A 17304-nucleotide genomic window follows, 5' to 3' on the forward strand; every position below is an offset into this window, starting at 1 on the left:
TATGCTACATGCATTGCTGTAGGCGGTGGAACTTACTGGTATTGATCAGGAACTGGTTGGAGACTCCGGGATGGTCCACGTCGTGGATGGCTGCTGCAAAGATGGCCGCCAAGATCTCCAGATCCGTGAAGACAGCCTGTGATTGGACAGGGCCAGAGAGCAGAGCGGAGACAAGGGAAAAAGCTGACATTTTAGGAGTTTTTCCCACACGGACATAAAAATACTTCACCGCAGTAAAACACCTGCCCGGCTAGATTAGACAAATTTCCCTGGTAGTCCCTCATCACGGTGTAATATAAGTAAGAAAAACAGACAATTTACTGATAACACACGCTGGCAGACAAAATTTATGACGGTCAAAAGACATTTATGCCTGTCAACGCTCCACCGCCGTTTCGTCCCTCCCCTCAAGCCGGCCTAATCAAAACAAATCAACAAGACCCGCTGCTAGGCAACAAGTCAAGGTCTGAGCGGGAAAGCGGCGGCTTACATCCAGGGTGGGCGTGGACAGCAGAATGTGCGTGGACTGGGCCACGTCCGCCGCGTGCAGGCTGTTGTGGTACTCCACGTCCGAGTGGTAGTGGGCTTCCAGGGTCAGCATGAAGGTCACGAAGGTGTCAGTCGGGATCTTGAATGTCTTCATCAGGTCTCGCTCCTGAACAGGGGGGGCACGGAAAACCACACGGCGCCGGTCAATATCTGACACCGTGACGACCAACAACCAATGTGAGACCTCCACCATTCAGTGATTATCCTCGCATTCACTTGGAAATGGAAAAATCACTGAACGAAAAGACTTCACATTCAATTGACTTGAAGCACTCAGTCGAAATTCAAACCACTTAAATCAAATGGTTCAAATTGAAATGGAAACACTTGGAAACCTCTGCCGTAGCTCGGTTCCGCTTTTGTGTACCTCAGTGAGAGGGGAAACACCCCGTTCTGACAGGGAGGTGGAAAGAGGAGAGGAAGGAGGAGCGCTGACCTGGAAGATGGCGTACATGGTGCATGTGAGCGGCCGGTTCTGGGAATGCTCAGACACCCGGAAGATGTTCAAACCCCACTTGTTAATGTCCTCCAGGTCCTGAGAGAGACAAAGACAGACAGATGGGTTACAACTTGAAGGCGTCGATCGAAAGGTGCCATGTTGTCTCTCTCCAGGTCAGCCTGCTGTGTAGCGTGGTCATCAACGGTGACTATCTCAGCACCTTAGAGAGCAGGTCCTCCTGGTCTGTCTTCACGCCGAAACGACTGACGCCGCTGCCTTGGGGCCCGGGGGTGTTGCTGAGCTTCCTGACACCGCTGATCTGGGTCATTGTTCCCTGACCTTGACCTTGGGGCTGACCCCCCTGCTGAGTCTGCTGGTGAGGTCTCTTCTTCCTCTCCCTGGTCTTGGCCACAGTGCACGGAAACTCCAGCTCGTTCTGCTTGTCTGGAGGTGGGGAGGAAAGAGAGGGTTACACTACAGCACCCGTGTGAGGAAAACACTCCGTGGGAACTACGTGCAGATCAGGTGTGACCGTCGCTTTGGATGCTTTATGGCAAATATAAATCACAACACCAGCCATTCACTGGGATAGAACCAGTTTGTTCATACTGACAATACATTTGCAGTAGAACAGGACCAGGCATTTCCGAACTGGCTTTTGCTAACAAGAGCTACTTCGACCCGAGCGGACAGTCGGGTTTGTGTCTCAATACAGGCTTAGTTATCATTTCTGTTCAGAATATTTTGACAGCTGATAAAAGCTCAGATTCATTAGCGGTTCTGGTTGTCGACCTGGTCGTCCATACATCCTGACTGGTCATGGCTCTCTCCTCAGCATAACTCAGACAGGCCCACATGCACATCAGTCACATTCCCATAGACCCTCCCCTGTTACATTTCCCTGGCCAAAAGCCCAACGCAATCAAGCCGTTTGACGTCCAGGTGGTGTAGCCTCACGAAGTAGTTACAACACGGTAATGACAACTAAATTGGCAGACGATTGAAAGACAGGAGTGTTTCCTGGGATTGATCTACAGACACAGAGACATTCCAAAACATTCCGTGTCATCTGTTCCTGGTGGAAAGATGAACAGTGCTTTGGGGTAAACACAGCGTTGTTGCCAAACCAAAACAATTCCTAGAAAATGTTGCCTTGTCATATTCAAGGGACAGCGTGTCGTATTAAAGGGACAGCGTGTCGTATTAAAGGGACAGCGTGTCGTATTAAAGGGAAAGCTTGTGGACTGTTGTGGTGGCCCTAAAACCACCTACCTGGGGGCAGTGAATAGGAGCTTCTCGGTGTATGTAAGTGGATGCAGCTAACTGTGAGTGTGTGTGTTCTTCACACAACCCCTCAGCTCCATTCTCTAGGAGGCGTAGGAAGATGATCTGCCTCCACCTGACAGCTGCCAGCCGCAATGCAGAATACAGACTATTCTGCCTCCAACCACCATCCAGTCTGTTCCTCACATCCAGTCTGTTCCTCACATTCGGTCTGTTCCTCACATTCGGTCTGTTCCTCACATCCGGTCTGTTCCTCACATCCGGTCTGTTCCTCACATCCAATCTGTTCCTCACATCCAATCTGTTCCTCACATCCAGTCAGTTCCTCACATCCAGTCAGTTCCTCACATCCAGTCAGTTCCTCACATCCAGTCTGTTCCTCACATCCAGTCTGTTCCTCACATCCAGTCTGTTCCTCACATCCAATCTGTTCCTCACATTCAGTCTGTTCCTCACATCCAGTCTGTTCCTCACATTCAGTCTGTTCCTCACATCCAATCTGTTCCTCACATCCAGTCTGTTCCTCACACGTTTCCCCTTGGTTTATTTCCTGTCATTAACAACATCCCTTCATGTCTGTATGTCTCATCAATTTCTCTACATCTCACCAATCTCTGTATACATTATCAGTGTCTCTACATCTCAACAATGTCTCTACATCTCATCGATGTGTTTGCTTCTCTTTTCCTGTCATTTACCATCTTCTCTCTCCCCCTCCGTGAAGAGAAAGATGGAGGCTGTTTACTAGTTTGTGTACTGCGCAGTTTACTCTGAGCAGCAGAGTCAGCTTGAGCTGGATAATTGTCTGGCAGTCATGGAATGTTGAACACAAGGCAACACTACCCTGTCTGTCCCTCTCTGTGTCTGCCTGCATGTTTTCTGTCTGTCTCCCTCTGTCTGTCTATGTATGTCTCTGTATCTCTCCCTGTCTGTCTCCCTCTGTCTGTCTATGTATGTCTCTCTATCTCTCCCTGTCTGTCTCCCGCTCCATTCTCTCCTTTCTCTGCAGAATGACAGATGTTTGAATTCCCAGGAAAGTGTAGATTCCTCCCTCCCTCTGCAGTGAGACCAGATTAAACTGGTTGGGACTAGTTCAGAGCTGCACCGGTACCCCCCCTCCACAGCTCCTCTCTCCTCCTGCACCGGTACCCCACCTCCACAGCTCCTCTCTACTCCTGCACCAGTACCCGCCCTCCACAGCTCCTCTCTACTCCTGCATCGGTACCCCCCCTCCACAGCTCCTCTCTACTCCTGCATCGGTACCCCCCCTCCACAGCTCCTCTCTCCTCCTGCACCGGTACCCCCCTCCACAGCTCCTCTCTCCTCCTGCATCGGTACCCCCCCTCCACAGCTCCTCTCTACTCCTGCATCGGTACCCCCCTCCACAGCTCCTCTCTCCTCCTGCATTGGTACCCCCCCTCCACAGCTCATCTCTCCTCCTGCACCGATACCCCCCTCCACAGCTCCTCTCTCCTCCTGCATCGATACCCCCCTCCACAGATCCTCTCTCCTCCTGCATCGATACCCCCCTCCACAGCTCCTCTCTCCTCCTGCACCGGTACCCCCCTCCACAGATCCTCTCTCCTCCTGCATCGGTACCCCCCTCCACAGCTCCTCTCTCCTCCTGCATTGGTACCCCCCTCAACAGCTCCTCTCTCCTCCTGCATCGGTACCCCCCCTCCACAGCTCCTCTCTCCTCCTGAACCGGTACCCCCCTCCACAGCTCCTCTCTCCTCCTGCATTGGTACCCCCCTCAACAGCTCCTCTCTCCTCCTGCATCGGTACCCCCCCTCCACAGCTCCTCTCTCCTCCTGAACCGTTACCCCCCTCCACAGCTCCTCTCTCCTCCTGCATCGGTACCCCCCCTCAACAGCTCCTCTCTCCTCCTGCATCGGTACCCCCCCTCAACAGCTCCTCTCTCCTCCTAAACCGGTACCCCCCTCCACAGCCCCTCTTCTCCTCCTGTTCAGTCATGTACTCCTTCTTTGTCCTCGTTTCTGTTTCAATCTGATAACGCCCGCAGTACAACATGAAGTATTATCTATCAATGCAGCCAGAGGTGTTACATAACCAGGATTCATTCAAGTGCGCTTGTGATGTGTGTGTGTGTGCTGGTGTGTGCTCGTGATGTGTGTGTGTGCCGGCGTGTGCTTGTGATGTGTGTGTGTGTGTATGTGCCGGCGTGCGCTTGTGATGTGTGTGTGTGTGTGTGTGTGTGCCGGCGTGCGCTTGTGATGTGTGTGTGTGTGTGTGTGTGTGCCGGCGTGCGCTTGTGATGTGTGTGTGTGTGTGTGCCGGCGTGGGCGTGTCTGTTTGCATGTCGGTGCATGCAGGTATGACGTACCTAGGAAGGTGTTGGAGATGTACTCTGACACCTGGTTTCCAGAGCGACTCATCTCCGACAGGTGGGTCAGCTCCCGGTTTAACATCCTCTTGAACTGGAGAGACAAAATGACACAACGGCATGTCACTTGGCCATTTGGCTAGGGGCGGATGAGGCCATTATCAACCACCACCGCAAGGACTCTCATCTTTAGCGCTGATCCTTCACTACTATAAAGTAGCCAACAGATGAGAAATGTGAAATAGAAAGTAGGTCATGAACAAATTTTTTTTTTCTTCCAAAACAATTACACAACACACAGTTAAGTCACACAACATGGTGACTGACACTACACAAGACAGTGGGGAAACACAAAATGACAACACTATTTTACTGGAACCAAGAAGCATGTAGGTCAGAAAGACGTGAATCTGGGGAAACACAAAATCATAACGCCATGTGAGACACTGACAGGAAACGGCTACCCTGGGGCACTGGATTTAATGGTTTCCAGGGACTTTCCGTGGATTTTGGAGTGACTGGCCCCAAAGGAAATACACGTCACATTTGATACATTTGTTACGGGGTATGTCCTGGTTTGAGATATTTGGTGAACAAATCAACAATGTTTCTGCATGCATTTAAAGTGTAATGTTCAAATTCAACCAAACACACTGGGGTGGTTGTTCTGTGTAGAAGCTGATGCTTGATGATTTTGCTGAGAGGGATTACTCTGAAAGCCCCTGGTAGACGACACCACATGCTGACAGTGGTGGGCTGTAGTAACCAAATGATCTGAGTATTGACTGTCGTCAACTGTCCTATAGTGAGCTACAGATAAATACATATTAACCAACACTGACCCTCCCCACCACTTCTCACAACACACACACACCCTTAAGAGAACCCACTATCCTCACCAACATGGATTCCCCCAGTCCCCAACACCTCAATTACCCCAACAAACCACACTGTCCCCAAACACACCTCAATGTCCCCCCAATCCCACCTCAATGTACCCCCAAATCACCCCTGAATGTACCCCCAAATCACACCTCAATGTCCCACCTAGTCACACCTCAATTACCCCAACAAACCACACTGTCCCCAAACACACCTCAATGTCCCCCCAATCCCACCTCAATGTACCCCCAAATCACCCCTGAATGTCCCCACAATCACACCTCAATTACCCCAACAAACCACACTGTCCCCCAACACAGCTCAATGTGCCATCAAATCACCCCTTAATGCCCCCCCCATCACACCTCAACGTCCCCCGGATCACACCTCAATGCCCCCCCCCTAGTCACACCTCAGCCCCCCCCCCCTGACCCCAACACACCTTGATGTAACCCCAGGAGACACAGAGCATGGTGTTAGCTTCAGGCATGGTGCTGTGTCCTTTGGCTGTGTCCTCACGCGGTTCCACGTCTCAATCCCTGTGTTCCCACGCACAGTCAAAACCTTTCCCTCACGGCCAACCTCCCTGTCTCGATCACCTCCAGATCTCTCTTCGTATCTTCGGTAGCTCTTCACTGAGTCGCGGGGCATGGATCAACCATTACGGTGCACCCTCATCATTTCTGGAATCTTCCGGCCATTTCTGCTCGGTCGGGGTAAGTGAACGGGCAGGGAGACTGTAGCTGTGTGCGCAGAAACGTCCTCCAACTGTGCCTGCGGCGGTGCAGTCGGATGAAAAACAAAAGCGCTGTCAACGCGGCGATCGCCACCCCCGTGAGTCTGCCGCATCCATATCCATCCCAGAGGACCTGCGACGGCAGAATGAGGAGGAGATCCCGGCGCGGTTTCACCCATCCGCTGTGAGACTGCTGACAGACTGACTTGATGGAGGGGGTTCCGGTGGAGGTGAGGGATCCCCAGTGACTGGATAGAACCAGCAGGCTCTCTCTCTCTCCCTCTCTCTCTCTCCCTCCCTTTCTCCCCCTGCCTCTCTCAGCAACCCCCCCCCCCACCCACCCACCACCACCACCACCCCCCACCGACCGAGAGAGCAGACACAGAGAGCAGTGAGTTTACAGCAGCCTTCCCATCCACCTCATGGTGGGGAGACGTCTAGACTACAAAGGGCTTCAAGTCCTTACTGATCAGATCCACTGAGGAGGGCCGTTGATAATGAGGTAAACAGACCACCTGGTTATCACTGCCACACTGCCACACAGAGAAAGAGAGAGATGGGAAAAAAGAGAGTGGTGAGAGGGAGAGGTGGAAAAGAGAGATAGAGAGAGAAAAGGATGGAGAGAGAGAGGCAGGACTGAGATGGGAAAAGAGCAACAGAAGGAAGGGACTTGGGGGAGACACAGAACTCCAGAGTCTGTAAGCACCAATTACACGACAACCTGAACGCCATAGTAACAGAGTCACGTGCAACACACAGGCTCCAGTGAAATCTCCCCTAGAAAGACAGCACACACACACACTCACACACTATCACAAACACACACAATCACGCACACAATCACACACACACACACACACACACTGTAACACATTTGGAATGAAGGGACTACTTGGAGGACTGGCTGTGGATGACACAGCAGCTCTGCTTCATCTCAAAGGGGCCATCACAGTGGATCCCAATGGGGCCGTTTTAAAGCCTGTTTCAATAGGGCCGTTTTAAAGCCTATTTCAATGGGGCTGTTTTAAAGTGTATTTCAATGGGGCTGTTTTAAAGTGCATTTCAATGGGGCTGTTTTAAAGTGCATTTCAATGGGGCTGTTTTAAAGTGCATTTCAATGGGGCTGTTTTAAATCGTATTTCAATTGGGCTGTTTTGAAGTGTATTTCAATGGGGCTGTTTTAATGTTTATTTCAATGGGGCTGTTTTAAAGTGTATTTCAACGCCGCAAATCAATTTAAGGTGTTTGCTTTACCTTTGACAATTAACAGATTATTTATTGTAAACTCACAATATCCACAGTGGTTCCAAAGTTGCACTAAATCAACAGCAGCGTAATAATCAGAATGTGTTAAAGAAAATCTTAGATACTGCAGTTAGAGTTTGACAATCTTGATATAAAAGATAATCTAAAATATATCCAATAAAATGTACTACAGTTTATTCATAGAATCTCTTGGGATCCGTTTTTGGTTTCCAACCAAGACATTTTTCAAAGTGATGCATCTAAAGTGAACCAAAACAATGTTACTGTCTGGCGGGGAGTCATATAGCAGACCTCTTTGTTATTTCCAACTTTCAAAGTGCAAAAAAAGAAATCCGACTGCCTTTCAAAGCTCAAAGCATCGGCTTCACTTTACCGACTCTGGCAATTGTGCTTAACTCAAATAACACCATAGAACTTCCTGATCTAGAAATGTTGCAATGCTGCACAGATATTCTGTTTAATGTGTAATTTCATTTCTCATTAAGGAAAGCATTAAGGTACTTGAAAGCGTATTAACAGCACATTTTGTGAAAGATCTTTGATTGGTTGTAATGCCCTGGCATGTCAGATTAATGTGGTATAACAACTAGCCAGCACTTTATTATGCACTTCAGATGTTTCATTTGGAGTCATGGACTAGTTTTCAGTGTGAAGCTTATGTAAATTAGCCTACAGTACATTAGCATATAGTCTAATAGTCTACAGAAGATAAGCCTATAGGACATTCACCTATAGGATATTAGCCAAAATCATAACTGCTTATAGCACATTAGCCTATAGTATAATATCCAATGGTACATTAGCCTATAGCACATTAGCCTATAGTATAATTTCTGATGGTATATTAACCTATACCACATTAGCTTATAGTATAATATCCAATGGTACATTAACCTATAGTTCATTAGCCTATAGTACATTTGTCATCCTTATCCTTATGCTAAGAGTTGAGGCAGGATGACAGCAACAGGACACCTTAGGACACCTTACTCAACGCATTCCATCACTTGCACATCCTATCATGCAAGATGGGGCGACACACAGTCGCAATCAACCCCCCCCCCCCCCCCCCCCACACACACACACACACACACACACACTCACAACAATGCGCTGTTGTTTAGTGTTTCCGACAGCGATTGTACACTCGTGTGATGTAAGAGTTCCGGTAATAAGAAGGTTAAGTATTGAAAGGTCAAGTGAACACTTGCAGAAATGCTTTATTCAAAGCAGGCCGAGCAGCGTGCAGCACCGCAAGCTAATGAGGACGTCAAAGATTTCAAAATGCTCCGTGTTTGTGCTTCTCTAGCTGTGTTATGGATTCAGGTAGCCAATGTACATTACATCACACTCTATGCAGCACACAACCTTGTTTGACGTGTACACACACACACTGAGGGTATTCTGCGTATTGTGTACCTAGCGAGTGTGTAGATGTACAGAGACACCCTGAATTAAATTAAATAAACAAACACAAATGTGGATAAGGGGAGTTTCACTCCCCCCCCACACACACAATATAGGACACGCTGAAATTCCTGGGACACAGCCTAATCCCAATCCACAAAAAAGATAATTAGGTAATCAACAGAAGTCTGATCAATTGTTATGCCATTTTTTCCAAAGTTATCAAATGTTATAATCCAAGATCGCAGAGGAAATGGCCAGCACCTGAAGTGAAGTTTTTAGGACTAATTTAAAAGCCAGAGCAAGGCCCATTCAACCTGACTACCCACACGTTTCTAAATTCTGACAACTTCGTTTCTTAACCAACTTTCTTTAAGTTGAAGCATGTTGAGGCTCATTCTAACACTGGACATTGTGCATTAACATACCTGTTTCCAGCTTGTCAGCATCCCAAACGTTTTCTCGTTCGTCTCAGAGCAGCATAGTCCCATCCTTGCACAGACCATGCCACATGTACCGTGTTAAACTTCCCGCAAAGTTCAGCCGAGATGTCCCGAAAAGCGCCTCAAATATGTGAGTCCGTCTCTGGGTCTGTCCCTCTCCCCGTCTCGGCTTCCTCTATGCAGGCGAGTCTATTCTCCTCTGGTGGCAGCCAGGAAACGTGAAGCAAAAAAAACCTTAAGGACTAGCTAGCTGACTGGTTGACTGACTGGCCCACACAGAGACTAAGCTAAACAACTCCTCCTTCAATGATAATGTAGTGTTGTTCCTGTCGCCCACTACACCCTCTCTCCCTCTCTCTCTCTCTCTCTCTCTCTCTCTCTCTCTCTCCCTCCCTCTCCTCCATACCAGCTTCCTCATTCTGACATAATTTACTAGTCATTTACTGGAAAGAATCGTAGATTCTTCTGACAAAGCCTCTGGCAAGGGTCCACATATTCAATGCACCACAAGCACCTGAACCTGTAATATAGGTTTGTCCCTAATTACAAAATACCAGATAGTTAGGGTGACATCATGTATTGGAGAAGATTTGGCAAGGTGCCATCTAGAGCTCACAAATACATGACAGAAATCACAATGTGTCTGGTTAATTTAAAGTCAAAAATATGGATGGAATGCTGGTTTATTCCCCTCTATGTATTCGCGAAGTTAGACCTCCTAGCCTCGTTCTTGTTTAGGTCTACAGTGACTTTAGGCACACAGCTTGACACACATGTATTCTTTGACAGTGTGGCGTCCTGTCTATAACCGTTCAGCGCTCTCTAATGCGTATGGTGTTTTATTTTGGATCCCAGGATGAGTAGCTACAAAATGTGAAATCGCATCCTAATAAATGACAGGGAAACTGGATTTGAGGCTCGGCCTTGGCTGATTTAAAGTTAACAGATACAGCGGATTGCAACATTAGCACAACGCAATACTGACCAAAGCTGACAGTGCCTGATTTGACCCGACCCAGTGCCAGTCTCTGTGACCTAGTTTGGACTGTTTGCTGGGTAAACAGATGTAGGCGCCCTGCACGCACACACACACACACACGCACGCACACGCACCCACACACACACACACAAACTGTGGTCCGAGGAAGATACTCAATAAGACATTTGTTGGCTACAAACAAACATGTTTCCTGCAGAGCTAGTGGAAAACTGTGTCTATTAAGAAAGGCGATGCCACCCAAAAAACATAAACAAATAATTATGCCGTTTCGGAGAGATCTTTGTGGTCCAAGAACCAGTTGGTGGATACATGACCGGCTTCAGTGCAGCGACGGAAAAAAAAGGACCGCGACCGTACAAGTCGAACCTCATTAGTGAAAGTACTAGCTATTTAAATACTGCGATCGTCAGACTGCCATTATCAAAGTGTCATTCGGCATGCGCTACCCTCCCTCCAGCACATCTGTTTAAATAATCCAGTCGTTTCGGGCTGAGGCCGCGGCACTTTCAAGTGGAATGGCCACACGTGAGTTAAAGTTTCCTACCAGCGTTTAAAGCTACACCAGCACGCTAGCCCGCAAAGATGCCCCCCCCCCCCCCCCTCCCTAACTGGATTCAGATGGCTGTGTTTGTCTAAGGCCTGGAGCTAACCATGGCTAACGTCAGCACGGACGCGTGGGGAACTTAATGACAGTGGCGCTAGCAGCGGCAGCAGCTCCTCTGAGGTCAACGAGCCCGTCGACTTCCTACATAATTCGGTGTGTGTGGTCCAAACCCGGATACACCTGTGTCCTTGGAACCCCCCCCACCCCACCAACCACCCCCCACCCCGGGAGCACTACGCCCATTACCGGGTTAATTAGTTCCACCCCATGAGGTAATTGGATTACATGGGGCCTGAACGTTGCCGCTTAACACCGGTCTGGAACCTCCACATGAAGCGGACCAGGGTCTGGAGGATGGATGAACATGAATGGAGAAGCCCCCCACCCCCATGTAGAAACCCTGCCCACCTGCCGCTCAATGGGCGGGCTCAATCAAATGTTAAACCACCGTCGAAGAGAGATCAAATACTGTTTGACCCTCTAACTGACTCTGTGAGATAAACTCGTGGAGGAGTTGAGTACATGCGTGTCACGGCCAGTGGTTTGGGCTTTGTCATGGTCCTCAACTTCCACAGATCAATGATCGCCACATGTTTCACACTGTTGCACGAGTGGAGTCACCTAGCTGGAAATTTGGAACTTTTCACTTTCCAGCCTCCAATGCCCAACCAGTTGGAATTGGGTTTACAGGCAACCATCCGTTTTAAAGGTCTATGACTCAAGTCAAATAATCACAGTTATTTTCACTCATACGCACTTTGTGGCAATCTCTGATGCAAATCAGTGTAGAAAAGTGAAATGGCATTTCTCGACTGAACAATGGCTCCTGTACCCTGCCGAAATCTTGAGTGCTGAATGCGCCGCTGGCCTATGTTCAGGGTCCCTGGGCTCATTGTGTTGAGTCCCAGTGACGTTAATAACCGTAAAGGGAGGCCCAGCCTTGACTGTGGGGTCCATTGTAGTCTGGCGGCCCCCGGGGAAGAGGGAGAAGACCATGTGGTGGTCAGGACAACAGAGACAGGAAACGTTCGTCACCGTCGCGGTCCTTACGGTCGGGCTTGGTGCCCCTATGTATTTTAGATCATTTTAATGACAGGACAGTAGGAAGCAGAGGGAGGCCTGCGTGTGGTGGAGGGGACAGAGGGGAAGGGGACAGACAGTCGGCCGAGCCGAGCCGGGGGGCCAAACCCCCGTCGCCAGGGGGCATGTTTGGTCTGGAGTCAGGAGCTGAGACTGCAGGGTTGGCGCCTCTTCCTGACCGCAGTTCCCCTGTTATGCTACAGTGTAGGGCAAGGGAAGTGAGCAGGCGACCTCCCAAACGGGCCTCTTCGGTTGTAAACTACTGTACATTTCACAAGGCAAATTGTACTGGTAAGACCTAACAACCCTCCATTAGTTATTATTACAGAACTGCCTTAATGTAGTGCCGTATGGCAAACCAAGAGGCATTAGCCTACATTAGCACGCAACGGTATAAACTGTAAAGGTTACCGTAGCTCAGGTACAGTCTACAGTCTGACCAGAGCCACAAACCAATGTAACAGTTAGCCTAGCTTAGCACAGTTTTGTAACACCACACGACACGTCGCACACGCTGACTTCACGATACCTCCTCTACTACCCGTCATAAAACCAGATGCGCAGCATGAAAGGGCCGGTTCTGATCATGGTTTCCAAGTCTGGTTTTAGCCACTGAATAATGTGGGGCTAATATGAGCAATCCAGATGTACTGATGTCATCGGACAAAATGACCCATCGGCCAACGATTTCAACATCAAACAAGAGGACGCGCGGAACTCATTGCTCCACGACACCTACTATTTCACGCAGTGTGGGTGCGCGGCAATACACGAACGACACGAGGCTCAGCCTGCCAAAGGACAGAAAGGGGGTCCTATTCAGGGAGAACCGTGCCCCGCGGGCCATTGCCCAGGACTCCCCACTGTCTTGTCCTTCCATCCAGGAGAGCCGTAAAACACTGGCAGCCGTTTACGCATGCAGCCCCAGGTCGCGGGTCACTTGTATGCGTCAACGTTAATCAAAGGGGCGTTTCATGAAGCACCGATTAAACAGTCACGACTCACCATGATGCTTTTTGCGCCGCGAGCAGAAGGTCCAGTGTTATCGCCATGGAGCCTAAACACATATGCAGCCTGCGGCGAGCAGACGACCGGATTGACCAGTATCATCGCAGCCGTAAGGCGCACCGGATGTGGTCAGTTGCAGGCTGTTTCGTGATTAATTTCCGTTTGGTCGTGTTAAGTTTGTGCTGCTGTGGGCTCGTGGTTGCGCTTGCGTTAGCCGCGGCGACGTGTGGTAATGAGTGTTTGTGTGGTTTCTGTCATACCGTCATGTTGTGCCGTGGTTGCTAAACAGTGTGGCGTTGCGAAATAGGTTTTGTTTCGGTTTTTGCAAGTTGGATTTGCTTTGTGGTTGCGTTGCGGTCATGCTGTCTGGTGGTAGTATAAAGGTTGCACTGTGTCCTGCATTTGTGTTGTTGCTGCATTAAGTTCATGTGGTGATTTTGTTTATTCATTTTGTGTCGCGTTTTTGCGCCGCGGGCCATGTTGCATCATGGTTGGATTGTGGTTGCACTGCATCAAGCTCAGTCCTACCTTATTGGAGGCCATGTCGCTGACAGATCGGTAGGTCTGAATGGTCTCCAGCTGGTCCAGACACCAGTCCAGCTCCTCCATCGTCTCCACGGCCAGCTTCTGGTATGACTCATCTGTCAACAGGCACACAGCAGAGACAAAACTCAGGGCCCAGTGGCTGCACGTCAGACGCAGGGCCGGGCGGAGGGCCCGGGGCGGGGGTCCCGGGGCGGAGGTCCCGAGGCGGAGGCGTGAAGGGGCGAGCAGGGGTCCTTCATCACATGCGGTGGTCCGGCAGTTAACTTAAAGGCTCTCTCAGTCAGTCAGGGAGAAGTGCTGAGAGTGATGTGTTTGTCTCTCTCTCCCTCTCTCCCCCTCTCGCTCCCTCTCTCACTCTCTCTCTCTCTCTCTCTCTCCATGTCAGTGTGCCCATAGCCTCTCTACCCCTCCCTGTCTCTGTATCTCTCTCTCTTTTCCTGTCTCTCTCTCTCTCTCTCTCTCTCTCTCTCTCTCTCGTTCCCTAACCCTGTCGTGCGAGGCAGTTGGGTCCGCTGCGCCGCTCGCCTTGTAGCGTTGATGTGTCAGTGAGCACCCCCCCCCCCCCCGACCGTGGAAGGCTGCCAGCGGACTCACTCACCCTCCTCACGCACAAGCCGCTTCACCTCAGAGTGGCGGGGGAGGACTAACAACAGAGCCACACTGTGGGCTGTACTGTCCTGCAGCTACGCTCCGGTGGCTAACGGAGCCGGCTGGCTTTTGGTCGGACGTTCACAGAGAAGACATACACAGGAGATGGAGGGGAGACGGGGGGAGATAAAGTACAAAAGAAATTAGGGAGCAAACACAGACAAAGAGAGAGAAAGAGAAAAGGGATAAATACAGAGAGAGACTGACGGATGGATAGAGAGAAATAGTGAGGGATTTTCCTTTCGTGTTAACAGTCCCCCTGTTCCCCGGTTTTCATCTGAGGCATATCGGTTGGCAGTTGAGCGTCTCGGAGAGTCTTCAGGCTGCTTCAAGCAGCTAACACCAACTTAGTAAACCAACTATTTCTCCTCTTATCGAAAGACAGAGGAATAAAGGGAGAGAGAGAGGAGGGCAGAGAGAGAGAGAGAGAGAGAGAGAGAAAAAAAATCTAACGCCAATGATGTGTAGCCCACGCCATGCAGGAGGTGAGCCATAACCCCCCTTAACCGGGGGAGAACAGATCCAGGGTTGGAGCCAAAGAAACCAGAGCCAGCCCTCTCACAGGCCCCGACTACACACAAACCCTGGAAGGACTCCTGTGAGGAGAGATGGATGGAATGAAGGGCTTTGAGAGAGGTCAATGTGGTTCAGCATCATGAAGATAAAGAATGTCCATTAACACACAGTGGATTCATTAGGGAATAAGGGGCGGTCTCTGAAGGATACCTCGATCTCCACACTGAATGCTATACATGTGGAACAAATTGGAACCATGTGCTGCGCACAGTGAGACAAACCGAAATGTGGTTCAGGGATTTGTGTTAATAACTGTGGATAGAAGCACTTCAAAGCCCTCTGACATCACAGTGACGGCAGCTTCGTGCAATCGACAAACCGTGGTACTGTCAGAAAGGGCTGCCATAAAATCAGCGTTCCATCTAAATCTCTTTAGGTCAGAGAGCTAACATGCCAGAGATTAAAATCCTGATCTCTTACAAACAGACCAGAGTTAAATATCACACAGCTTTATCAAAGGCGACAAGTCATCATGCATGACAATCTGGACCCGGCTCTTGATTTTATCTATGTAAATTTGTAGAAATATTTTAGTACACCTAACAAACCATTTTCTTTAATGGACACTCATCAAATGTGTCTTCCCTCACAGAGCACGACCCTAAAGTTATATTCTACCTCCCATGTACCAGCGCTAGATGCCTGACACAGATCCATGACAACGGGAGTTAGCTAGTGAAAGCCCAGCATGCATAACAAAGCAGTTGTCCGGCTGGAGCCTGTGCCATGCCAAGACAGTGGAGCCACATCCTGCCCTCAGCCCTCCATTCAGGATATAGAGTAAAGGTCTTTCCCTCCATTCAGGATATAGAGTAAAGGTCTTTCCCTCCATTCAGGAAGTAGTTTCCCTTTCAAAGCCACTGGCCAAACCAGAACAGCTTGTCATGAGATTCGGGAAAAGATAAATTACATTTGTTTGGCTCAAATCTGGGCTGCAGAGTTGATCGATTAATAATCAAAACGGCAATATTGACACGTGCAATATCCAAATCGCTTACTTCTGTGAATTTTGACTCTATAAAGAAGGTGAAAGATGGACCATAATATTTTTTTCTTGGGGGGCTGCATGTACTTCTGAAGATTAATACCTGAACTAATTTTGTTCAAACACTTGATGGTTTTCCAATGTTAGTTTACACTGCATCTCCTAGCGAAGACGCCTGCTTTACACCTCTATCCAATCAACAACCAGGCCTGGGACTCCACCCCTTATAACCACGCCTCTATCCACTCAACAACCAGAGCAGGCCTGGGACTCCGCCCCCCATAACCACGTCTCTATCCACTCAACAACCAGAGCAGGCCTGGGACTCCGCCCTCCATAACCACGCCTCTATCCACTCAACAACCAGAGCAGGCCTGGTACTCCGCCCCCCATAACCACGTCTCTCAACAACCAGAGCAGGCCTAGGTCTCCACCCCTCGTAAACACGCCTCTATCCACTCAACAACCAGAGCAGGCCTGGGACTCCGCCCTACAAAACCACGCTTCTATCCACTCAACAACCAGAGCAGGCCTGGGACTCCGCCCCTCATAACCACGCCTCTATCCACTCAACAACCAGAGCAGGCCTGGGACTCCGCCCCTCATAACCACGCCTCTATCCACTCAACAACCAGAGCAGGCCTGGGACTCCGCCCTCCAAAACCACGCTCTATCCACTCAACAACTAGAGCAGGCCTGGGACTCCACCCCTCATAACCACGTCTCTATCCACCCAACAACCAGAGCAGGCCTGGGACTCCGCCCCTCATAACCATGCCTCTATCCACCCAACAACCTCATAATGCCCCTTTCTCTCTACTCAGCCCCCCCCACCCCCACCCCACTGCACAAACACCCACTTTCAGGCCTCCATAAATCCCAGAACCCACGTTCCATAACTGGTGGTCAGCTCTGAGACCACACTGAGGAGACTGACAGGAAGGCCATTTAGCAGTGAACAGTCTGCCGGAGACTGAGGGCCTAAGAAACAGGAGGGCTTTAGGCATTTTGTTCCCCCGGGCATTCAGTCATATTGTATTTAATACATTTTATGTACGCTACGTCCACTGTTTTATCATAGTTGTTTTCATAATTTTATTTGCCCAGTTGTTAATGTTACATTTTTTATGACCTTTTTCAATTCATATTAGCTAAGGCTATACATTTTTATTTGATGATGAACCAGTTCTACAGAACCTGTTACTGTTGGGCCACTGTACTAACAGGCAAGTGCAACCCATTATTAAGTTAGTATACATTTTAATGTCAGTAATAGATGAAGATGTTATACATTTTAAAGTTATTATCAAGTATACATTTTTTGTGCCTAACAAATGATTACTTCCTCCTTTACATTCGTTTTTTCACCTTAACCAGGAAACTCAGAAGGAATCCTTGTTCCCTATTCCTTAGCTGCTAACATAAGAAAGGTTTTGAACCACTGGTGACTGGATCCGTGCAGCTAATTTGGCAGAGCATGGCACCTCCACGGGCAGTGCATTCCATG

General features: G+C 49.3%; 1 protein-coding gene across 4 annotated transcripts in view; it reads right to left on the bottom strand.

Annotated features, from left to right (window-relative positions):
- LOC105024737 (cAMP-specific 3',5'-cyclic phosphodiesterase 4B) overlaps nucleotides 1–17304 on the bottom strand; it is a 60577-nt gene that overhangs the window by 5066 nt on the left and 38207 nt on the right. For 3 of the 4 annotated variants that reach the window (XM_010894852.3, XM_010894860.5, XM_010894870.4), the window contains 6 exons: nucleotides 13571–13683; nucleotides 4617–4710; nucleotides 1209–1432; nucleotides 986–1084; nucleotides 491–655; nucleotides 37–136 (listed from right to left, as the gene is read on the bottom strand). In XM_010894852.3, the coding sequence (XP_010893154.1) occupies nucleotides 37–136; nucleotides 491–655; nucleotides 986–1084; nucleotides 1209–1432; nucleotides 4617–4710; nucleotides 13571–13683 (795 nt within the window). Of the gene's footprint in view, nucleotides 1–36; nucleotides 137–490; nucleotides 656–985; nucleotides 1085–1208; nucleotides 1433–4616; nucleotides 4711–5940; nucleotides 6494–13570; nucleotides 13684–17304 lie in introns of those variants that run through there. The other variant, XM_029118815.2, reaches the window with a different exon arrangement.

Source organism: Esox lucius, chromosome 3 (assembly GCF_011004845.1).
Source record: "Esox lucius isolate fEsoLuc1 chromosome 3, fEsoLuc1.pri, whole genome shotgun sequence".
In the NCBI taxonomy this organism is placed as follows: Eukaryota; Metazoa; Chordata; class Actinopteri; order Esociformes; family Esocidae; genus Esox; species Esox lucius.